General features: G+C 41.5%; 1 protein-coding gene across 1 annotated transcript in view; it reads right to left on the bottom strand.

Moving 5' to 3' along the window:
* The window catches only part of LOC124548628 (delta-1-pyrroline-5-carboxylate synthase), a 201280-nt gene that overhangs the window by 66718 nt on the left and 108728 nt on the right, over window positions 1-25834 (bottom strand). Inside the window, exons 7-9 of the mRNA XM_047125184.1 lie at window positions 20321-20489; window positions 13187-13396; window positions 21-172 (exon numbers count right to left, since the gene is read on the bottom strand). Coding sequence (XP_046981140.1) covers window positions 21-172; window positions 13187-13396; window positions 20321-20489 — 531 coding nt within the window. The remainder of the gene's footprint in view (window positions 1-20; window positions 173-13186; window positions 13397-20320; window positions 20490-25834) is intronic.

Below are 25834 nucleotides of genomic sequence, written 5' to 3'. Positions count from 1 at the left end.
GAATGAGTAGTGTACCGTACCTGAGGCAGGCAGTCGGGCCGCGACTCGAAGATGACGAGCAGCACGCCGATGGGGACGGTGACCTGCTTGAGCTCCAGGCCGTTGGCGAGTCGCGTGCGCCTCAGCACGCGGTTCACGTTCTGGTGGCTCGTCTCGGCGATCTGGCGCAGGCCTGACCGAAAGAACAGACACCATTTTGATCCTGAAGTCACTCCGAATCAAGACACAAAGCTATTAAAGACATTAGCTGCCAGTGGATATTGATTTGCATCAACTGGTTAAGTTGAAATTTGTGCCAGAGCGGGATCTGAACCCAGCTCTCCTGTGTACTAATCAGATGCGCTAACCACTACGTCATTCGGACACAGTGGTTACCATAACTGTACTGGCTACCCTATAACCCATCGCGTCAGAACAAAATTCTCAACTTATACCGCAAAACATGGATTTAGTGCCATTATACATTAGGCCCATTACTCGCAGCATCTATCCAATTCACACAAGAGTTCGAGCTTGGTGTTCTTCTCACTGAAGAGATTATTGGCAATCACCATCTTAATTATGCACTGATCAGCCAGAACAATATGACTACCTACCTAATAGCCGGTATGTCCACCTTTGACGGAGGTAACAGCGTCGACATGTCGTGGCATGGAAGCAATAAGGTCTAGATAGATCGCTCGAGGGAGTCGGCACTACATCTGCACACAAATGTCACCTAATTCCAGTAAATTAAGGGGAGGGGTTGATGAGATCTGACTTCACGTTCAATGACATCCCAGATATGTTCGATCAGGTTCAGATCTGGTGAGTTGGGGGGGGGGGGGGGGCAGCATTTCAATTGGAACTGGACACTGTGTTTCTTGAACCCATTCATCACACTCCTGGTCTTGTGACATGGCGCAGTATCTTGTTGAGCAATACCATTGCTGTCCGGAAACGTGATCGTCTTTAAGCGGTATACGTGGTCTGCAACTACTTCACAATACTCCCTGGTCATCGTGGCGCCTTGCACGAGCTCCACTAGACCCACGGATTCTTAATTGAATTTTCCCCACAGCATGATAGAGCCGCCACCAGCTTGTCTCCCTCCCGCCAGATAGGCGTCAGGAACCTCTTCCCCTGTAAGAGACCGATTCGCGCCCTACCGTCGGTATGATGAAGAAGGTGTCGGGATTCATCAGACCATGCAACGCTCTGGCACTGCGCCAACATACAGTGCTGATGGTCACGTGACCATTTCAGTCGTCTTTGGCTGTACAGATCTGTCGTTGGGAGTATTTGGTGCACTCTGTGGTGTACTCTACCCAGCATTAAAGTCTGATGTTAATTCCACCACAGTCCTGTCCTGTTTTGCCAGTCTGCCCGGTCTACGACATCCAATATCTGTGATGAAGGGTGCCAGCCCAACAACACGACGTCTGGACGTGGTTTCACCTTGGTTTCGTCACATGTTGAAGACACTTACCACAGCACCCCTCGAACACGCGACAGGTCGTGCAGTTTCCAAAATTCTCATGCTGAGACTCCAGGTCATCACGATCTGCTATCGGTCCCATTCCACATACTGACAGCAAGCTCCATGATACTGCACGCTCTGTGCGCGTGACCGCTAGCAGTCATTCCTCGCCAGGTAACGCTACTATTGCCCGATAGTAGGTCAGTGGTCATAATGTTCTGTCCGATCGATGTATGTACGTGGTGTCTGTTCTTTTGCCGATATGCCTGAAGACAGAGACATAAATTGCCGGTAAAATAATGCAACACTCTCAAGCACTGTGTTCAGTGGCACCATGTGTAATACAGGCATACTGAGGGGTTTCAGAGTTAGTGATTCATTTATCATGGTCTCGGCGATTTGACGGCGATCTGCACGCATGTCTGTGGTCCTTCTGTTTGACTCTGTAGGCCATAACTGTGGGGAGTTTAAAAGTGAACAGTGCGTCATTCAAGGTTGTAACCAAGCCCTGCCAATGAGTATCTATTCCTGTCGAACACCTGCAGCCACTTGAACCGGGTCGCATTATTGGCCCGCGGGCAGATGGAGCTGCATGTGTTGGGCACAATGCGTTTGGATCATACCCACACCCGTAGTCCAGGTTCAGGACGTCCACGTAGTGCAGACGCACATCAAGATTGATGCTTTAAACGGGTAGCAGTGGCCGATCGAACATCATCCAGGGAAGAAATTTTGGCACATGTAGGACCTGATGGGTCACCGAGGAACATCGGGAACCGCCTGTTTACAGCAGGACTAAGATCACGCGTGTCTTTGACCAAGTACCACCGGCCGCGGTGGTCTCGCGGTTCTAGGCGCTCAGTCCGGAACCGCGTGACTCCTACGGTCGCAGGTTCGAATCCTGGCTCAGGCATGGATGTGTGTGATGTCCTTAGGTTAGTTAGGTTTAAGTAGTTCTAAGTTCTAGGGGACTGATGACCTTAGAAGTTAAGTCCCATAGTGCTCAGAGCCATTTGAACCAAGTACCACTGACATCACCACGTCGCCTTGTGTGGCTACTCGGGTGTCGGGAAAGAGTCGACTGGAGAGTGGTATGGCATTCTCCTGTCTTCAGCGATAAAGCAAGTTCTGTCTGTATGCGACGTACACGTGTACAGTGTGAACATGGTGTGCGGCCTATTTCGGAGTGTATCCACCCACCTCAGGCTTCATCGTGTGGCGGGCTATCAATTACAACTCATGGTCACATTTGGTGTTTCTACAGGGTAAAATAACCAATTCCCGCTACATTATACAGGCGATTATCTGCATGCGACTTCAGTTTCTTCTACAGGAATGTGTTATGCTTTTTTAGTACGGCTACGCTGGTCTACGTACGGCTGTTGCCAGGCAACGTGCTCTTATGAGCCCTGCCAAGCAAAGTCACCAGATCTCTCACTATTTCAATACGTATGGGACATGGAAAGGCAGGAAGTTACTCGTTTTCTAGAGCGTGCAAGAACCATTGTCGAATTGCAACAGAGGTTGCAAGGTGCTTGGGATAATATCTCGCAGGATGTCATTCACGACCTTTACTGTCGTTTGCAAGCGGGAATACACGTTTGCGCCGTCGCCAATGGGGGTAAACTATGTGTTAATGAGAATGCTTGGGCACCCCTTACTGCGATATGTGCGTTTTACTTGGCCTGAATTTTTTGCCATATCTTCGTACAATACCAAACTACCTGACACATTACTTGTCAATGAAATAACCTTGTCGTTGCGAGTGTTGCATTTTTTTCGGCGTGTGTATGTCGGGCATCCGTTACGGAACCGAGCAACAGCGGTCTCTGAAAGTCATTGCCATATTAAGGAAATGTTGACGTTCCTCTGGATAGTGGTTGCTTTTCCGCATGATCACGACTCCAAGCAACCTACTGTGACCAAAAGTGAGTATCAGTTGGAAAGTAATAGCAGGTGACTCAGTGGAAGACCTAAGAAGGACGGTAGGGTGTCTGCGCCCAGAAGACGTAAGAGACTAGAAGCACTCTTCCAACATACGGGCATGTGGACTCTGCTGATGTGAAGAAAACGGTCCATGACCATGAGGTGTGAGGTACCACGATAGCGTATCCACTTGTAGAAACCAGAATTTTCCAGAGGATTCCGTCCCAACTCTGGCATAGTTATGTGATTGTACTGATCTATATAGTGCTAACGGAACATCTGATTTACTCGCAAGTGAGAGCGTTTTATTCTCTGCTGTGTCACGTCCAGGGCAGCTAGGATTTTCAGGCCCTGGGTAAACGTTCCTAGGCCATCCCCTATTTTTTTATTTTAAGACTTAGTTGTTTGGATAAAGTCGCAAAAATTGTAATGGAAAAAAGTATACAAAAGTTCGATACTTTACAAAATTATAAATTCCTTCTAGCTTTCCTAGATGCAAACTTTTATAATACCGGTATAATCTCATGAGCGGGATGACTTATTCCATTGCGATTACAGCTAGTGCAACAAGTCGCCCTTGTCTCATTGTATTTCTCAAACAATTCTTAGCTGTTGCAAGAACGTTTTGTTTCGGTGACAGTAACAGGCGAAGTGCAGAAAGTCAGTAAGGCTATCACTGTATTTAGAAACATGCTATTAAAATTCCACTTAAGAAGAGCATTGAGAATACGCAGAGGGGAGTGTCACATATCCATATTAGATGTGTGAAGTTTTTTGAACGCAAAATTTCTAGTTAACTTCTATGCTATACAGAGATGCCATGCCTTCTGTGTTCTCTGGTAGTGTACAATCGTCTAGGCTTATGTAGATCCACAATAAACCAAACGTGTCCATCATGCTGTCTAAGGCGGCATACCTTATAGTTTAATTTCCTACAACAATATCTAGAACAACATTTGAAACATTTCGTTTAAAATTGTCCTCTGGACTCGGCATTGAATCTATCCTTGTGTTTCATCTACAAAGCGTTTTCTATTGCCTTTCCGTTACTGTGTGCTGCGAATCGTTACGTTTAAGTCGGGTAGTATTCCAATATTTGCTGCTACCTTGTAACATTCTGCGTAAGTACTATACCAAATATTTCTTAATTTATTTAATTTACATTAGACTCTTAATATTGACACTTTCAACTTTTTTGTGACTTACGGTGCTAGAAGCACAAACTTCGTATGTTTATTGCACTCACATTGTACCACAATGAAAACAACAAGATACATTGAATATTTCAAATACTCCTGAATGCCCTTTAGTTCAATAGGTGCCTCTGCAGTCTAGTTAAAGTTAAATGCAAGCTCAACTACTCTTTGTAACCTGGTAAATATTTAGCAAGCAGATTCACAGCATTTATTCGTGCAGACCATTTCCTATTCGACAGGCTGTGAAGACAGGATCTTTACAGACTTTCAATTTTTGCCATTAGAATGGAAAAAACTATTTATTTGAATCAATTTTTTAAAAAGTGACTACATCCATGATACTCTCCGGAGTATGGTTGCTAGAAAGGCTTCAATTTTCACCGCAAGGTGAAGAAATTACCAATGGATTTTCATTTAATATAGGCGCTTGAGCTTCCTGATAGTTGCCACTCATATAACTTCTATTTCTATAACCCTACCCACGCCAGACTGAAAGATGTAAGCCTCAACGGTTCAGCTCATTGCAAACCAGCGATTGAATGACCAGTCTTCTGGTTATAGTCGTCTATGTCGTGAAAACGAGCTCTGATTCTGTATTGATTTCCTTCATCAACATAATCGTAATGCAATATAAAAACGTTTTACTTTGTTTGCGCGTCATTGGGAGTTGCATCTACAGAAAAAAGTATTTGTAGCGTTTTATCTGCGTTAAAATAGTTCGACTAATGAAGTCTCCAGCTACTTAAATGAATTCGTTATGAAGACTGCGATAGATAATGAAACATGCAATTTTTTCCTTGTTGCGAAGCCTCAACTTTCCTTAAATGCTTTTCATAATTGGATCAAACTTCACCAAAAACGAAAAGGCGCCGAAAAAACAATCATTTCGACAATCTCCGACCAAGTCACTATCACATCTCAATGCTCAACTTCTTTGCAAGAGAAAAAGAATCCCTTAGATTAAGCGATGCAATATGCTTCGGTCCAATATTGCTCTCCTATTACAATGTATCGATCTAAGAGATTTTCTATTGGTGAACTACTATTCAGGGCATTTTATAATATGCGCCATTCTAAATAGGACGTTCTATGATCAGAGCTGTTTCAACGTTCACTCATTTTTTATTTTATCTTTTTGGGCGTACCGATAAATCCCAGCCATAGCCCAGAGTCATATTAGAAACATTCGTGCATCGCAAAAACAACTGGCAAGTAAAGCATCACAAAACTTCCTTGCTTGCCAAACCAGTCTTTTTTTGAAATTTTCCCTGAAGCGAAAGAGTGATTACTTTTCAGTCCCATGACAATCTTTTCGGTGTTTGCTCATGTCCTCGCCTGACGGCTTCTGCTTCTTATATACTGCTGAAGGCCTTTTTTCCACTCCACTGACTTATTCGAAATGTGTCTCATTCCTTGTCGACCTAACCATTAAAACATGTTCAGTTTCTGAAATGATTTCGTCAGTGGCGGCGGGTTATCATATGCTACTGCGCTACAGCTCACTGTAAATATCGCACTAAAGTTATGCCATTTCTCTTCTAAAGCGAGCCGGAAATTGCACTAAACTTACGACATTTCTCTTCAAATGCGAGCCGGAACTCTCTCTAAAACTGCCATTTCTCTTCGAACGTATGCTGGTAAGCAAATAAAACGGACGAAAATGTGACAGCCTTCCGCACTACGATCAGCTCAGAGAAGCGGCGCAGCGATATTTGATATTGCGTTTAATATACTGAGCAAGAGTAGAGCATGAGGTATTTTTAAAAGCTCAGTGTCACGACTAGACTGTGGGTGAGTGGCCTAAACAATAACGGGGTAATTTGTGGACCTGGTTTCTACTCCCACCAATATTAATTTTTTATTCATTTCTTCTCCCTTACAATGTTAAACTATTAACTACAGAATTTAAAACTATCTATTCAGTTTATATATGTAAAAATAATATATTCGATTTACTTACGATTACCACACTTTTAAATCAAAAGGTTGGAGTCTAGATGGTAGTAAAACAAGCGACCATACAAGGAAATTTAGTATGCAAGTATTTTCTGTATGTGATCTGTAGGTGATATGCTAATGAGGCCCTTTTCCAGTAAGTGTTTGGGGGAGAAGGTGAGATTTAAAGAGTTAGGTACATGTCATTCAAATGTAAATTTACAACAGAGGGGCGTTGGATAAGGCTCTCCAATTTGGCTTCTGTAAAACTAAAAATTTAGAGATACTTACAAAACATTTTGAAAAGCTTCTTAATTGTTCAGAACCAATCCGTAACTTCGAATACTCTAACATCGATGAAAACCTAGAAGAATGTTTTCCCTCAACTGTCAAAGGAGTTCAAGAAGTTATTAAAACATAATAAAGCTTGAGGGGAAGACTGTATTACAGTAGAAATTTTGAAAGGATCTCTACTAAAAGTAAAAAAGAAGAGCTAACATTAATCGTGGAGAAAAATTGGAATATAGAAAAACTCCCAGGAGAGTGGAGGACTTGATGTATCCGGTGCATAAGAAAGACAATAAACAAAATGTAATACAACAGAAGAATTTCTTTACAACCAGATGCATACAACATATTTTCCAAGACTGTACTAAACACAGTAGAAACGATACTGGCGAGTAATTTAGCAGAATATAAATGGGGTTTTAGGAATGGTAGTTCATATTCTGAACAAATATTGCATCTGGAGTCAATCATTTCTCACAGATTACTGAATTCAAAATATCAGTATTTTTCTATGAAACTGCACATATCGTATGGCGCAAGCGCAGATTTTTTAAACATCTTGTTTCAACTCCAACATGGGCGAGTGGTCTAAAGCGTAGACTAGTAATTTGCGGACCTGGGGTCGATTCCCGCCGATAACATTTCTTTCCATTTTATTCCTCGCAATGATAAACTATTCGTTATAAAATTTAAATATGTTTAAACGGTTCAATTTATATATGTAAAATTGAAACACTCAACTTAGTTACGATTATTACCATTGATAAGCCGAAAGGATATGGGCCACCATATTGTCGCACATTGGCATATTTTTGTGTGAGCCACCACTGCATTTTGTCACTGTCACTGTCGCTAATACTATCAAGTTCACTGTCTCGTCTCTGCACAGCCGATACTGCGGATACTTTCTTGTATATCAAGATCAGCAAAATTTTGAAAAATGGCGCAGAATTTCACGAGAGTGTCGTTCTTAAATACCTGCACCGTAACAACTGCATATTTGCTGCAAAACGACATTACAAAATCAAGGAGAGAGAATTTAAATGTTTAGTTAACAATGAAAGAGGAAAAAATTATAACTATCGACAGATGGGATTCAGTTTTCTGTGCATCAAGGAACAGTTTGTGCTAAATTTGCAGACATGGAGCATGTGAAGAAATTAGTGGTACCAATATAAAATTCCTGAAATCGCACACATTGTGACATTTTCTGCTGCAACAGTTTGTAATAGAACTGAACAAAGAGAGTAAAGATTTCATACATTACTGAAAAGTACATTGTTTAAGTCAGGGGGCATCCCTGTACCGATTATTCGATTTAAAACACGCTATTGTTGAATTTATGATCGAATATTAGAATATCCTAAATGGATTTCATACTTTGCATTTTAAGCCGACTTGACTGCAAACTGCCCGAAGTCAGACACCACATGTAACTTCTTTCTGTTTTGATGAGGATGCTTTTAAAAGTGGGAGACATTTTGACAAAGACAGGCGAGTTCCCTAAACTCACTGTCTTTAAAGAAAACGCGAGGTTTGAAGAATTAATTTTAGCCTTGAAAGAATTACACAGAAAATTTTATAAAGGTTTTGAGGACAGTGTCACCGTTTTCGAGCTGTTTTTAAGATCATTTTCCGTTTCAGCTGAAAGCTCCCCTGTACATGTGGAGATGTAACTGACTGATTTGCATGGTAATACCAGTTTTAATTAGAAATCTTTTTACGTTAAAACCGTACAGGGCGTCTACATTGCTTTCCTTGGGTAGAATTTCCAAGTCTCCATAATGAGGCTGCTAAGGAGCTGCATTATTTCGATCGACATATTTGCATGGATTACCTTTTCTCTGTTATGAAACTAAATAATTCACGATTACGAAGGAACATGAGTGTGAAACTCTGAAAATGTCTGCATCTGTCTGTATGTGGATAGGTTATGTAAGATAAAAATTATGTCTTCAGTGTGCCAAAAATAATTGAATACTACTCATAATTTGTTTTGTTTGTGATCTATGTTGCTGAGAAATGTAAAATATAAAACCAATTTGTATGCAGTGCAACGGCACTGCTATTTAGATGTGGCGAGTTTCCAGTCTTCCAGTCTTCCCTGTCCTCACTGTCAGATTACCTGGCGTGGCGATGGGGGGAATGTGCAGCGAGGCTGAACACTTTGGGGTTCGTGCCCAGTCATAGCCCGCGAGCCGAAATCTATGTCACTCTGAATTCTATCACATGAAACTTGTCAAAACGAGCGCTTCAGCTTAGTTTGCAACACCAGATCTTAACGAGGTGCTCGAAGTTTAAGATTCGTACGTAACACGTAACATACACGCTTGATATGGCTAGAAATAAACTTATTTGATGATTAAAGTATTATCCCTACTTACATTAGCTTTTTATAGTTGCATAAAATCTGGCATCAGCTGATGGAAATTAAAATACGTTCATAAATATTACAAATCTTGCATGGATGTAGTAATAATATTTGTGGCTCTACAATGTCTGAAGTACCGGCCATGACTTGTATGCAGGACGTGGCATTTTGTATTAATTTATCCACTAACGATACATGTATGTGTTTTTTTAAAACAATCAAGCAGGTGCAGTGATCCCTTCCAGTGCTCACGTTTCGTTCAAAATAACAGATGCAGATTTGAAAACCTGCATTTGAATTTTATTTAGTAATGGACACAGGCTAGGAAACCCCCTTCAGGTGCCTGTGCACCTGCTTGTCCCCCCTCCCCCTTCCCCCAACGCCATTCTAGGTCACATTGGAATTTTTGATCACCTATTCGAAAATTAGTGCGTTCTCTAGCAGTTGAAATAGAACTTTGGTGTGTTATAATTGTTATTTCTTACAAAGTGTTTGACAGTGATACGTACAAAGTGAACTGCTGCACTGTTGTAACCCAATATGCTCTACAGAGTGCCGACATGTTGCCTTGGGCTGCTCGATCACCAGATCAGTCTTCAATCGAGCACATAGGGGAAATCATTGAACGACAACTGCAGCGTCATCCACAACCAGTATTTAGCGTCTCTCTATTTACCGAACAAATGCAACAGGCATGGAAGTCCATCCCACAAACTGACATCCGGCACCTGTACAACATAATGCATGTACGGTTGCGTGTTTGCATTCAGCATTTTGTCGGTTACAGTGGTTATTAATGTACCAGCATTTCACATTTGCAATGGCTTATCCTGCGCTTACATTAACGAGTGATCTTGCAATTTTAATCACTTAATATCACCTACACAGATGTATTCCTAGATTTTCATTTCTCTTCATTAATTATTTTTTGATGTTGCAATTTTTTTCCTATCAGCGTGATAAATTGCACTTGGATTTTATTTTATGTTAATATTAGCAGGGGTTGGGATATTAGTTTAATTACACTTTCCTATTAGTATTTGAGAAATACGAAATGTGGAAGTAAAAGCATAAAAAATAGTAATTTCTCGTTTTATACCATGCAGTTTTTCAACACGCAGTTCTTTTGTTACTACGTGCTAGCCACTTTGATTGTTAGCATTGCTGCAGCTGTCAAAAGGTTCCATTATTTAGTTCCATAGAGTTTCGCGACTGTTTGTCGTATGTTGTGGTGTAACCGTATTATGAAATGTGAGAGTGTATGCTTCATGTAAATGCCAGTACTGCGTACAAGTGTGCAGGAAAAATAAACGTTGACCAATCAAATATTTGACTTTTTCTATTAATGCTTTAGAATTTGTCATTCACGGTTCTTGATTTCAGTGTTTACTCACTGAACTGAAACATGGAGTACTTGTTCGCTTTCGTTTCCTTTTTCGTAAGTTTTAATTAAATTTGCGGCAGACGTTTGCCTCCAGTTGGATGGAACAGTCAGCTGGAGCAAATCTCCTTTTCAAAAACTTTACAGAAGAAAATTTTTAAAGTCTGAAACCATGTATGTGAAACAAGAATGAAGTAGCTCGCTTGTCGCCTTCATAATTTTTGAAAGTATGTAACACATCTTCGTGTTTTCTCCTGTATTAGAAATTCTTGAGATACTTAACATCATAAAACAACAACAGAATTGGAAAATTTCAAAGAAGGCAGTGACCCGAAAAAGTAAAGAAATCGTGGACAGTGTTCTGTCACACTGTCTGCGAGGCATTGTGAGCGAAAAATCATGCAAGTACAATTTTTTAAATACATAATTACTTCAACAAATTCAAGGAACAGAAAAAACAAAAATATTATAGTTACAAACTGTGTTTGCGTGCTTTGTGATTAGCTTCTTAGAATTTAGGCTGTGGTCTGTGGCATATTTTTCTCCTAATCCTTTCATGCACTACTGTAAAAGAAAAGCATAGGTGGTGCACAACTGCTTTTGTGGAGTTTAGATGACTGGGTTTGTGCTAGACTTAGGGAAATACTTGCTGCAGTATACCCTAGGGATGGAGACTGACTCATGATCCCCAAACTATTTTTGAAGTATGGGTTGTGTTATTTGGTTTTGTTTTGTTTCTATATAAATTTTTGTTTCAGTTAGAAGTTGCGAATATGTGTGGGCAGCATATAGTTCTTGTTAGACTGAGACCCTAATTTTTGCTGGCATTCTATATTATCTGCACCATGTAAATTTGTATGTATGTAAATGTTATAATTGTATATTTTCTGTTGTATTTATGCAATGCGCAGAGAGATTAATATCTGTGTAAAATCAGTCGAAGATAAGTTAGAGGAGTAAAAAAAACAGCGAAATTTTCTGGACATCGAATGTATAAAAATGAAGATTTGAATGACTCAAAGACTAACAGGAAAAAAGGGGTATAGAAGTGGAGTGAGGAACTTGTGAATCCAAATTCTTAAAGCTGTTGATAGTCTGCAAGCGAAGGAACATAGAGGGATGATGTGTAAGCTATAAGTGAGGGAGAATGTGGGTCTTTTAGTAATTACGCTGTAGAGTGACTGATTTTTAAACAATACTTTAGTGAGGGCACAGAACACATAATTGTTTCATATGTCTATTCTGTTCAGTAAACGAACGCACTGACGTCTTCTTTGGGCAGTAAAAACTTTAATCCTGTTAAAGAGCTAAAGCTTTATAAAGCTGCAAAGAAGCCAACAATCCTATATGGAGTGACGTCCTGGGGTGGGGTACAACCTGTGGCCCCAAATTAAAAACTTACAGCGCCTACAGAACAAATGGCTGGAACCCACAAATGGACTAGCACTAGATACCTCCATGAAGGACTAGGAGAGCAGTATCTTGCCAAAAACATTACTGAACACGCAAAACAATTTTCAAAAACATACATCTGCTTCTGCATCTATACTACGTCAGTGGTGGAGGGTTCTTTGTGTGGTGGTGTCGCTTCTCCTTTTTTCTGTTCCAGTTGTGAATGTTTCGCGGGAGAACAACTGTTGTTAAGCCACTGTGTGAGCTGGACTCTAATTTTATCTTCATGTAGGAGTAAGCTATATATTCGTTGGTTCTTAAAGAAAGGTTCGTTCTCAGAACATTAACATTAAACCACACCGTGATTCAGTGCTACTGGAGTTCGCTGTTCATCTTCGTGATGCTCTTGAGGTTAGTAAATGAACCTGTCACAAAAAGCGCTGCTCTTCTCTATTTTCTCTATCTATCCTATCTGGTATGGAACCAAGATTGACGAGTTGTGTTGAAATATTTCTCAAACGATTGTTTTGTAAGCTACCCCTTTTGTGGGTGCATTGCACTTACTAAGGAGTCTTCCAGGAATCTCAGTCTGGCACCTGCCTTAACTGCAATTACTTTAATGTTGTCGTTGCGCTTTAAGTCGGTCTATATGCATACTCTGACAAAGGTTATGGATGTGATAGCTTCCAGTCACTGTCCTGCAATCACATAATCTGTTTCTATATAATGCAGAGTGTATTTGGTGTCTGTGTGTGTATCCGTGATCTCCTCCAAAACTCTGGGATTGATTTAAACTAAATTTAGCACAGAAACAGCAAGACCTGCGAGTATTAGTGGTTTTATAACTTCCTAACTCCAATAAATGTAGAGAAATGGTCAAAATCGTGTTTCTTCTAGCCTACCTACTAGGAAACACATGTTGTGTGCGAACAGTATCAGCCTATCAAAAAATTAACCTGCTTTGACGGGCAGCCTACATGTCAAGGGCAAGAAACAGGTTTCTGGGCCCCAGTATGTAGTCTACTCTGCATGACAGGCGTGATGCGTTCGAGCAGTAGCGGCCTGCTTTATCAACCAGCTTTGCATGGCGGCGTGTACGTCAGAGACAAACAAATGAGTTTCAATACATGTAGCGAGAGAACGTTAATACGGAGAAAAACCCGACGCAGTGACATAGTCGGTTTTGGTCTTGGACATTCGGGATGACAGCAGAGTGCGGACACAGGCAGCCCACTCACCAGCGGCGAGCCCTTTGATCTTGGCGGGCGTGAGCGACAGCCGTGACAGCAGCGGCTTGGCCAGCCCGCTCTTGGTGGCCTCTGCGAGGTCCGCATTGTTGGCGTCGAGCACGCGCTGCTGCTTGGTCATCAGCAGATCCGCCAGGCTCGTGATGGCTGCCGCGCGATCTTCCGGCGCCAGCGCCTGCAGCTGCCGGCTGCCCACTCTCGCTAGAAAACAAGAAAAAAAATTAGCTGCTCTTGTGCCTTACTTTCCTATAGTTTAAGTGCACATAGGTACGTAGGCGCTAGACCTTAAAGTTATGAGACCACAACGAAGCTGCACTTGTTTCCGCAGTTATATTATTATTTTCGATTATTCCCATTCAAAGAGAGCGTTTGAACTTGAATTACTTTATGATGATTGTTTATGTTTTTTCTGAGCCCAAATTTTCTTCATGTGTTCACTGTGTTGTTTCTTTCGCTCCGCTTCCATTTGCATCCTGGTCTCTTCTGTGTTGTGGTGTAAAATTTATGTTTTTTGATGATGTTCATGAATTCAGTTTTATTTTCTGCGTCGTTTACTGTTATGTGTGTTTGTCTGAGGTCCTCTTCAACTTCTTTTATCCATTTTGATTTTTCTCTGCCTGAGTTGATGACTTTAAGAATTCGCTTTGAAATTCTGTTTTCATTCATCCTGTGGATATGTCCATAGAACTTCTTCTTCTTTTCCTTATTGTATCCGTAATCTTGTCTGTGTATTTATATAATTCTGATGTTGGTCTCTTCTTCTAGATTCCTTGCTCTTGTATTGGGGCAAAAATTTTCCTGAGAATTTTCCTTTCTTGTTTCTCTATTTCTTTGATTTTAGTTTGCCCACCTATTTGTGTTGTTTCAGATGCATACAGTGCCTCCGGAAGCACGTCAGTGTTGTAGTGCCTCAATTTTGGATATGAACTTTTGGTATAATAGTTCCATGTGAGTTTATATGCTTTCTGTAGTTTTTTTATTATTTCGTCATTTGCCTTTAGGTTGATACCTGATGGCTGGATGATTTCTCCCAGGTATATATATATATACTTTTAAAATGCCTAGACCGCAATTTTGTCATAGAAGTAAAGCTTGATGATTAGTTTCGGATGCTTTCAAAATTATCTTCAGATCTGTAAACAGGAAGAGGAGAAAATAGCCTAAGAAAATATTATACAGTATAGTAGAGTATAAAGGATGTTCAACAGCTGAACAAAGTATGTAATTCGAACAAATTCCAACAGTAAAATAATAAACTCACTTAACAGTGTTTGGATAGGTAATACGTTGCTGCATTTAACATGACCTACCACTCTAATCATCAACACGAGGTGAATGTGCATTGTAAAAAATCACCATTAGCAACAATCATGCAATAACAAGCATTCCTATTGTGGACCAGCAAGACTAGGACAGCATGTAGCTAAAATCGTCATCGCCAAACTTGGCGAAAAAATATGAGACAAAAGACCTTAAAAAGCTCATACCAATTCCAAGCGATTTTAAAACATAAAAATAACAAGGGAATGAAGTTAGAATTACGAGAAACAGCAGCTGTCTTATACAGTTAACTGGTGATGTCCCCTATGTATGATAAAAATACATGTGTATTATTAAACATGTGATATCGTGTACGGTACCTTATCACAAGTATTCAAATGTGCTCTATGATAAGACAATAAACACAACAAACGCTGGAAATATTGACGTTTGTACCTTCAGTAGTCATTCTTGTCTGCTGTCAAACGGTACACAAGCAAATTCAGTTACAAGTGGTCACAGTACACTTGGGTCAGAAAGGGAAAGAGACGACCTTAGACGAGAGAACAGTCACCTTGCGTACGCCTGAATAACATGAAACACTTAAAGAAGTCTGAGGAACTGTACACAGAAATCAGTTCAATGTGTGGATCGTCACCCAACGCTGTAAAATGAGGAATAGGGTAATGAATCAGCTAAGATAGGTTTCTCTCGAAAACTTCTAGAGATAGAAGACAAGTGCTGGAAATGGTGAAGCAAAATACCAGAATAACAGCAACAGAAATTAGAGCACATCTGGAAAACTATTTTGGGAAGGCGGTTCATGGAAGAACAGTTTGTAGGACTCTGAACAGTATTGGGTACAGTTCAAGAACACCAAGAAGAAAACCGGATGTAACTAAAGTAAACAGGTTCAAGCATTTACCATTCGCCAATGAGTATGTAACGAAGGAAAGTAAGTTCAGAAAACTCGTGTTATGGTCAGATGTAAGCAAATTCAATGTATACCGAAGTGCTGGTCGATTAAAGGTGTTAAGCCAGTAGAATACTGAGTGATAACGAAAAAGGTATGGACGCTACAGTCAAACATGTGGGAGACAGCGCGACGGTATGGGGGAGAGTTTACCACCAAGTGGTGTGGATGAATTAGCTTTTACTGATGGCAACATGAATCAGTATGTTTAAAAAAATATACTACAAGAACATTTGCACAAGAGAGCGCAAAAACTGAAACATGGCCATAACTATTATTTTCAACAAGACGGCGGTCCTAAGCATGCCTGAGAATTAGCTGGGCTGTTGATTATCTACAACACACCAAGCACACTCAAAACACAACCACAGTCGCCTGACCTGAACCCGATCACGAATATTGGACATGAATTGGAAATTAGGACCAGCAAACACCAAACTGAGAGACATCATTCTGCAAGAATGGAATAATATCGATTCGGACGCAACAAGCCCATACCTTCAATGCCAAGGCATTTGGCAACAGTTACTCATGGGAAAGCGTGATAACCAAGTAGTAGATTTATTTTTATTTAGTGTTATTACATATCCCTCTCCCAATATGGGCTGCGGGTGGGCTGTCGGCGGTACATTATTCTGCTCTTCTTGTAAGCGAATTAAAAACAAATCTGGCTCTGTTTTTTTTCTATTTTAAATTAAAAATCAAATACAGACAGCTAAAAAACGAAAATACAAATATTTGAAAAACACACCGCTGAAAGATGAAATTCTACTCATAAAAAACACTGAAGCACTGCACTATTCACTTAAAATCTGACGTGCTGCACTGAGTGAGAAGTATTGTCAGAGGCTGTTCTATGCGGCTGAAGGGATGTGGGTAAAACGATAGGGGTCTGTTACATATGAGTTGAGTAGGACAGTAAAAAAATACAGTCTGTGGGAAAAAGGGAGGTTGAGGAGTAGTGTGGTGAATGGGTAGGGTACTGATTACAAGAGTAAAGGGATGGGGATGGATGGAGAGGGCAAAGGAGATGTGGAGTAGGATAGGTGGGAAGGAGGGATAAATGTCGGGGCGGAAGTTGGTTGAAGCTGCGTTGGGATAGGATACGAAGTATGTGTAGGTTCGGGGACGGTGGGATGTGTTTGTGAAGGCGCGGCAGCATACCAGGGTCGGCGATCAGATGCGAGGCAATGGGCTTTTTCGAATCCACTAAGTACTAGAAGTCTGTGATTTGTTTATTTGAATACTTACGTCATACTGTTGGGAGGACATTTTTCAATTTGCCTTACGAAAATGTACTTATGTTTAATTTAAGTCAATGCATGTCGCTTTAAAGGTGAAATGTGTATTTTTTGAAAGTTAAGTGGTCTCTTTTAGTAGCATATGACTGATATTTGAATACTTCTGAGCGCAGAATACCCCGTCAGTATGGAGCCACAAGAGTAAACCGATATGCTGGCAGGAGACCGCTGGCAGGAGACTACTAGCTTGCAGCCCACAGTGGACTAAGTGATGTGATCAACAGTGGTTTGAAGCACTGGTCAACTGGATGTGGAAGCGTTCTGAGCACATCTTGTTCAGTCCCAGTAATCGCGGGAGGAACAGGATGTGGTAAGCACGTTTAATGGACATTTGCTTCCGGAATCTGTTCGCTCTGGGAAGCAGACCTATAGAGACTCGGCTTGGCAAGATCGAGTGCTTTCTTGCGTCAGCTAGTGTAGACAACGGTCGATGAAGACATTGTTTTAGCCGTCTGGCGTTCAAGTCATTATATGACAGTGTGGGTCTAAAACGTTTGTAGTTCGATGGTCAAGAACAAAATCTCTGTCATTGCCAATAGTCCTTTCCAAGATTTGTTTTACGACGCAGAATATTCCCATGCTTATCAAGAACTTAATCTTGAAAAGAAAGATACGGCGAGCTTATCTCTTGAAGTGTTTATGCAATAAATATACATTGGCAGCGCCGGCAATTGATACTTGACAAATCTCTTTAAAAGTGTAACTACAAGTCTAGATAACGAAGCTAAGATACGTTTAAATCACTTGAAAGCGTAAATGACATAATTTTAGGTAACGGAATTGCACTATAATTTGTGCTCCAGGACGTACTGCTACATGTCCACCTTCTTAGAAATGAAATGGGAGGAGAAAATGTTCACAGATACATCTCATGTCACAGATTTATCACAGATGTTCACAAATGTATCTCACGTCCATGTTAAACATGGAATGCGTGTGCCTCATCCATGCACGAAAGCATTCGTTTGGAAGCTCCTCTAGAATGATACGAAGCCAAATGCTGAGAGCATTGGTCTAGCAATCTGCAAGAACAATGTTCAAAACCCTTTCTAGACATTCATATTTAGATGGTTTCTTTCAAAAACACACGATCACATTTTTAACTCCACTCTTGCACATTTCGTTTGGTGTTGCACTAATACTGATGCTGAGTCAAACTGTATCTATCTTCCTCGGATCTTTCCAGTGGTGTGAAGAAGATGACCCGCATCAGCAACTAAATAAGCAATTCAATAAGAGAAGAACTGATGTATACTACAAGATGCTGACATACACGAATTATGGCTCCTATCTTCCTTACCGCTTTTGTCCCTGTCTTCCTCTTCCTCGCTTTCCTCCGCCCCCCCCCCCTCTCTCTCTCTCTCTCTCTCTCACTCACACACACACACACACACACACACACACAATTTTACGTTAGCGTGTACATACAGCGTACATTTATTTATAGCTTATTTTTAAGGGAACTAAGATTCACAAGACGATTTGGACATAAGATAGACTAAATTCCCCTTTACAACATTTTCATATCGAATGTTCTACGAAAAAGCAGTTTCACTGAGATAACAGACATAAACACAATTTAAAATGCCTCGCGCTTCCCAGAATCGCTGCGATCTGCTATTTGTTGAAACTAAATGCACGTGTGGTGCAATGGGTCACAGGTGGAAACACTAAGTCTCGTAAAACGGCATTTTTTTTATTAGAATGAACTAAAATATGCCTTATTGTTTCTTTGGTTCGTTTCAGCAAAATCTAGTCCTATCTTCGTAATCAGGTTGTACTTTCCACTAAATTAGGTACATTTTGTTTTGTAAGGACGACTATAAAAGCCATGTGATGTAGCGCTTAATAACGTAACACATCCGAAGGTAACAACATTCCAATGGCTATGACTACGGATAAATATTAGACAGCAACTGAATTAGTGGAAGATATGAGCATTTCAGAGAGGAACTAGACTATAGCGCTTTCTATGGCGCAGACTTGAGGAAATGCTTTGTCACTGCGGTTTGCTCACCAGACTGAAACGTTTAGTTCTACGTTTGATACGTTTGACCCATTTACCCCCAAATGGGCTGGGTTCCACTATTTCTGTGTGTATTGAAGGTTAAGCGCGCACGTGTGAGACAGAGACAAAGAGAGAGAGAGGGAGAGAGAGAGAGAGAGACCTGGTGACAAAATGAAAATTAAATTATAGGAATGTTTTTTATATGAGAAAGAGAAACAAAAGTTTAGCCATTCGATTTTGGTCTCCCTAGATCTGTAGTGATGGTTCTTGTTTCTGTTATCCGTAAACTGATTTCAAGAGAGGATCGCAACCATTTTAACGTTGTGCCCCGTTCAGTCCAGTATTGAGAATCAACAGCATACGCTTCCTACTCCTCACGTGATCAGGACTCCTCTCTATTCCATCGTAATGTCGATCCGTGATCCATTCCAAATCTTTCAACGCAGCCCCGATATCTTCCATTTCGAGATAATGACGTATTTATACTAACTTGAACCTAGATCTCTAACAATGATGCTACTCCATACCTTTCACTGCAAACGACTTCTCTCGAAATTCATACCATTTTGCTTGTCTTTCACAACTGTTGGCAGTTCCAGCAAACTACATAAGAATTAACTTGGTTTGAAATTAAGCACTTCATTTAACAATAGAGATACAATCATCCTCTTATTTACCAACATTAAGGTATGTGTTTTATCCACATTTTCAGAACTTCTATATCCGATATTAATTTTTTTTTTAATTTTATCTTTGATCATTACCAGTCCACCTATCGCCATTTCTATGGGGTGAAGATGGAAGGGATGTGGAGATTTAACAGAAGTGAGAAAGTAAGAGAGCTGTACAAGGAATTGACACTAATCTACATAATTTTCTTGCAAGAGTAGTCCCCTATATCGCCTGATAGACTCCGTGGAAACCATTAGACTTCAAAATCAGGTTGGTAGTAGGTGCACGCTATGCTATGCTTGGATTGATGCATTGGACAGCTTTGAGAAATATGTTGTCGAGAGGGGAAACTATTTCGCTAATTGATTACCACATTTAGTGCAGAGCACTGTATGGTAGTGAATCATGGACAGTGGCAAAACCGGAACAGAAGGGAATAGAAGTGTCTGAGGTATTGTGCTACAAAAGAATGTTGAAAATTGGGTGGAAGGATAAAATAAGGAATAAGGAGATTCTCCGCAGATTCGGCGAAGAAAGGAACATATGGAAAACACTGACAAGATGAAGGGACAGAATGATAGGACATATGTTAAGACATCAAGGAATAGCTTCCATGGTACTAGAGGGAGTTGTCAAGGGTAAAAACAGTATGGGAAGACAGAGACTGGAACATATACAACAAATAATTGAGGACATGGGTTGCAAGTGACACTCTGAGATGATGAAGTTAGAGCAGGATAGGAATTCGTGTCGGACAGCATCAAACGCAGTGGAAAACTGGAAAAATAGGAAAAAAAAGAAAACCAAAGTCTGACTGAATAAGCTACATAAGAAACCAGAAGAAGATCTAATACTCGGGTGCAATATATAAAAGTGAAGGAGTGACAACTGGGCAGATCTTGAGTGCGTACCGTTCTCCGCAAGTACGTCAGTGGTGGAGGCCCCCGTGCTGGTGCTGCAGTCGGTGAAGAATGTGCCGATCTTTCGGCCGGCCAGGATGGTTTTGATGGCCTTCTCCTGCATGCCGTTGCAGATCACCACCGAAACACCATGGTCCAGCGCCCACGTGGCTGCCTTGACCTGCAACCAGGAAAACAGAAGTCACTGGCTGACGCAGACAAAGATATATTTAGTTCTTAGCAACACATGGGCTTGAGGGGGAGGAAATTTCAGCGATGGGTGCGTAGTTCCTTGACTTTCGTTCGGTATTTAATGTAACTTCGTCCTAACAGAAAGACTACTTTTGTCCAAGAGCGAACCATTTTGGAAATATACGCTGTTAATTGACGAATACCTATTACACGAGCTGGGAAATCTTACACAGATATTGCTGTACGTCTAGTCGTTCATGATATTTGTGGTTGAAAATGTGAAGCTTATTAAAAGGAACATAAGCAGCCATCAGGTCAGGCTGAATGTCGTAATTGAATGTTCTCGTTTTTCTAGCAGGGTTGGTTTGTTGAATTGTTGCGATTGTCCCACAATTGCGGCACCCATCATGTCTTGGCGAAGTGTCGGGGTGGCGCCTGGATTTTCACTCTACTGAAAATTCGGTAACTTTTTATTAGTTCAGTTTGCCGTTAAGGAGGGCGAGACCATACCAAGTATAATGCTTTCACCCAAACCCAGTCCCACTTTCTGAAGTGAAGACATAACGTAAACTTAATTATTCTATTGGGACACAATGAATGGAATAGTTGACGATACCTTCCACTTGCTCATTTTATTAAAACTAGTAATTAAAATGTTTTTGGAAGTACGACAAGGATACATTTCTCTTTATCTGATTTTGCCATTCTGAAATGTGTTGTCCACACTTTTCCTCACTCTTCCTCGGTGACTGCCATTATGGTTCCTGCTAAACAGCCTTGCCCAGTATGAAGATTTGCGAAAGGCAGTAACTGATTACACTTTGTTATCGTGGTCTTAATATTGCTTTCATTGTTACTTTCACTCTAGATTTCATAGCTACGTGTTTATTATTTTGGTTAATTTTAATGCAGTAAAGTCTTTTGTATGCTATTATGACACTTTAGTTTCTCAAGCAACAAAAATTAAAATGTTTATAGTATTATGAACCAAAATAAGAGGTCCACAAGTCATCAATGGCGCCTGAACAGTTACGAAATAACCTCAGCGAAATACCAGTCACTGTGTAGACAACAGTTAGTAAATAAGCAGATATCTCTGAAGTTTTGGATTTACAGCTAATAAAGGTAGTCTACATTACCTTTGGGAAGACGTTCAGCACAAAAACAATGCAATATATGCCAGACTGATACAATATTACCCTTCCAAAACCCTGCAGTTACTCAATATCCACAAGCTGTTAAGGGTAAAAGCGGAATCTACAGATACGGGTTGTATCGTCAATTTACGATTTGCGAAGGCGCGTTCCTTGAGTAAGGACAGCCGCGAGTAAGGATGGCAACCTTCAAATAAACGGCACTGGATTCTGAGTGCGAGGAACGTGGCTGGAATTTGGCGCCATTATCTTATGACGGACAACGTAAGCTAAGAGGATATTAGTCATTGACTTAAAAGAGCGTACTGGACGCTTTGGAGCTCTGTACACGATGTGGAACTGGTATCTGGAAGTGCCCCTCCACCGATGATGTTAACGAACGTAAGTGCATAGCCGGCCGCAGTGGCTGAGCGGTTCTAGGCGCTTCAGTCTGGAACCGTGCGTCCGCTACGGTCGCAGGTTCGAATCCTGCCTCGGGCATGGACGTGTGTGATGTCCTTAGGTTAGTTAGGTTTAAGTAGTTCTAAGTTCTAGGGGACTGATGACCTCGGATGTTAAGTCCCATGGTGCTCAGAGCCTTTTTTTTGAAGTGCATATGTCAATCGGTTATTGCATAAGGGGCAGTCAAATAGGTTCCGTTCTCAGGCAGTGCAGTCTAGAATCGGCATGCCAATGACGCAAAACCATCGTGACCACTGAGGCAATCATCCCATCGATTCAAAAGGTTCAGGATAACCGTTTGATAAAACACCGTATCCTGTTGCTTGAAGAGCCCCGTGACAACCTGCTCCACACCTTCGTCCGACAGAAATCTTCGACCCTTCAAGTCTTTTTTTTTTTAAGGGATCGAAGGCGTGATAATCGCATGGGAAGGGATCAGGAGTATAGTGCGGTTGCTCGAGTTCTTCTACTTGAATTGGCCTAACTTATGTGTTACGACATTTGCGATGTGTGGACGCGCGTTATCATGAAGCAGCAGCATCCCTTCTCGCAGATTTCTCGAACGTTTCGCCAGAACTGCATGCCGTAATTTCTCCAGCGTTGCCATTACCGTTCCCCGCCATGGAAACACCAGGTTCCTTGAAATCAATAAGCAGTGGGTTCCAGTAATCATATTCGAAAGAACAGACACCATACAATTAAGGCGGGACAGCCAATGATCTCTTCAGTACAGATGCACATCAGATTCCAACTCTTTAGGGAATAGGCGAAATGCCGCGATTTATGAGAGTAATGGGCGAGGGGAACTGCATTAGTAGTGCATGAATGTTGAGAATTTCGGTCTGAATGGAGGCGTGTTAGAGTGATTCGTGCAATTGCTCAGACCTAAGGATTAGTACTCAGCCATCTGCTTAGTAAGCAGGAAACCCGGGTCCGAATCCTGGTTTCAAATTGCTCTGAGCACTATGGGACTTAACATCTGAGGTCATCAGTCCCCTAGACTTAGAACTACTTAAACCTAACTAACCTAAGTACATCACACACATCCATGCCCCAGGCAGGATTCGAAACTGTGACCGTAGCAGCAGCGTGGTTCTGGACTGAAGCGCCTAGAACCGAATCCTTGCCTGGCACAAATTTTCAGTTTTCCCCAAATTCTTTTGTGTCTTTCCAGTAGATGGCTGGCTCTTGAACGTCTTGGGACGAGTGGACAACAGATGACACCATTGCATCGTCGACACCCCAACTCCGGCTCGCAGTGGATGAGGCTGGCTTCGCATATTGACCAGCGTCTTCTGTCGAATCGCGACCAGCGCAGAGCATGGCGCATCATTCAACAACAGTGGTTTTCGACAGACAAGCTAGCCCCTACACATTCCTCATTCGCTGATGGTTGTCTACCGGTAAGAATAACAGCACGTTGGTCCTGTCTGGACTTAAACTATGTATAAACGCACACCATGGTATACTTCTGTGTAAACGTGAGGAAGCGAGCGAGCAAGAGAGAAAGTTAGAGAGAGGGACAGAGAGACAGACAGAGAGAGAGAGAGAGAGAGAGAGAGACGATAAGGAAGATAATAGCAATAAATGGTTTACTTCAGCATCTTGTCGTATAGATCGTCTCTTCTCTTACTGGGCTGTTTATTAAGCCTTTGATGTGGGTGCGTTACGCTAGACGGATTGTACAAGAGTGATGTTAAAATATGGTCATGAGTTTTTGAGAGAAACCATCTAATTATGAATGACTAGCAAGAGTTTTGAACCCCACTCTTTCAACATGCGAGATCAGTGCCTTCGGTACTTAGCTTCGTACCAGTCGAGAGAAGCTTCCGCACGAATACTTTCGTCCGTGGATGCAGCACATGAATTCTATGTACAACGCCACTTGCACATGAGGTACAGTTATGAACATTTTCTTCTGCTGTTTCAAGTCTGAGAAACTGGCCACGGACCACTATCTTCTGGAGCACAGATTCTTTATCTAAACTTGTATTTGTTGTTGTTGTGGTCCTCAGTCCAAAGACTGGTTTGATGCAACTCTCCATGCTACTCTACCCTGTGCAAGCTTCTTCACCTCCTAGTAACTACCCCCTGCAAATTACATTCCTCTGAATCTGCTTAGTGTATTCATCTCTTGGTCTCCCTCTACGATTCTTAACTTCCATGCTGTCCTCCAATACTAAATTCGTGATGCCTTGATGCCTCAGAACATGTCCTACTAGTCGAGTTGTGCCATAAATTTCTCTTCTCTCCAATTCTATTCAGTACCTCCTCATTAGTAACGTGATCCGCAATCTTCAGTTCAAAAAATGGATCTGAGCACTGTGGGACTCAACTTCTGAGGTCATAGGTCCCCTAGAACTTAGAACTACTTAAACCTAACTAACCTAAGGACATCACACGCATCCATGCCCGAGGCAGGACTCGAACCTGCGATCGTAGCAGTCGCGCGGTTCCAGACCGTAGCGCCTAGAACCGCTAGGCCACTCCGGCTGGCAATCTTTAGTAGCACGACATTTCGAAAGCTTCTATTCTCTTCTTGTCTAAACTATTCACGTTCTTTTTTCTCTTCAATACATGGCTACACTACAAACAAATACATTCAGAAACGACTTCCTGAAACTTAAATCCGTACTCGACGTTAACAAATTTCTGTTCTTCAGAAACGCGTTCCTTGCCATTGCCAGTCTACAGTTTATATCCTCTCTACTACGATCATAATCAGTTATTTTGCTCTCGAAATAGCAAAACTCATCTACTACTTTAAATATCTCATTTCCTAATCTAATTCCCTCAGCATCACCTGATTTAATTTGACAACATTCCATTATCCTCGTTTTGCTTTTGTTGATGTTCATCTTACGAAGGTTGGAACTTAAATAGGGGCAACTGTTTATTCATAACCGATACAAAAGAGTTACATGTTTGCACCTGTTACTACCCTTCATAGCAGTTACAAGCTTTGTGTAGAACCCGTTGCCAGCGATGTAGAAGGTGTAGTATACCGTTAGCAGAGCCTGTTCTGTTGATGGTGAGAATGGAGCGGTCTACGGCCTGTCGAATCTCTGGAACAATCCTGAAGCGAATGCCACGATGTGGTTCCTTGATCTTCGGAATCAAATCAAAGTCACAAGGACTTAAGTCCGGGGAGTATGTTGGATAGTACCATCCCATCGACCGAACATAGCAGCCACAGCTTGCGCTGTATGTGCCCGCGCATTGTCATGCAAAATGATGGGTGGACTGGGTAGAAAGTGTCGCCGCTTCTTTCGCAAAGATGGTCGCAGTTGATGCTCCACAAACGAAAAGTAATACTGTGCATTGACGGTCTGCCGTCGAGGAACGTAATTCGTCAGGATAACAGCATCACAGTCGTACAAGAGAATCACCATAACTTTCACCATACTGGGGCTGTAACGCACTTTCGACTTTCGCAGCGATTCATAATGACGTCATTAGTTGTATTTGCTTTTCAGTTTTGGCTCGTACGATGTGGCCCATGTCTCATCCAGTCTTACGATACGGCGTAAGAAAGTCTCTTCTTCGTGCTCATAGCGCTTCAAGTGCGTCTGAGCAGCTTTGTAACGCATATATTTCTGCATTTCCGTCAAGTCATGCGGAACCCATCGTGAAGCAATTTTTCGCATGTCCAAGCGTTCCTTCAAGATGCGAAGCGCAGTCGTACGCGCTAATCCGGTTTCATGGGTGAGCTCACGAATCTTATGGCGTCGATCACTGT

Source organism: Schistocerca americana, chromosome 1 (assembly GCF_021461395.2).
Source record: "Schistocerca americana isolate TAMUIC-IGC-003095 chromosome 1, iqSchAmer2.1, whole genome shotgun sequence".
In the NCBI taxonomy this organism is placed as follows: Eukaryota; Metazoa; Arthropoda; class Insecta; order Orthoptera; family Acrididae; genus Schistocerca; species Schistocerca americana.
Note: the sequence above shows the minus strand (reverse complement) of the source record. Positions and strands in the feature narration are given on the sequence as shown.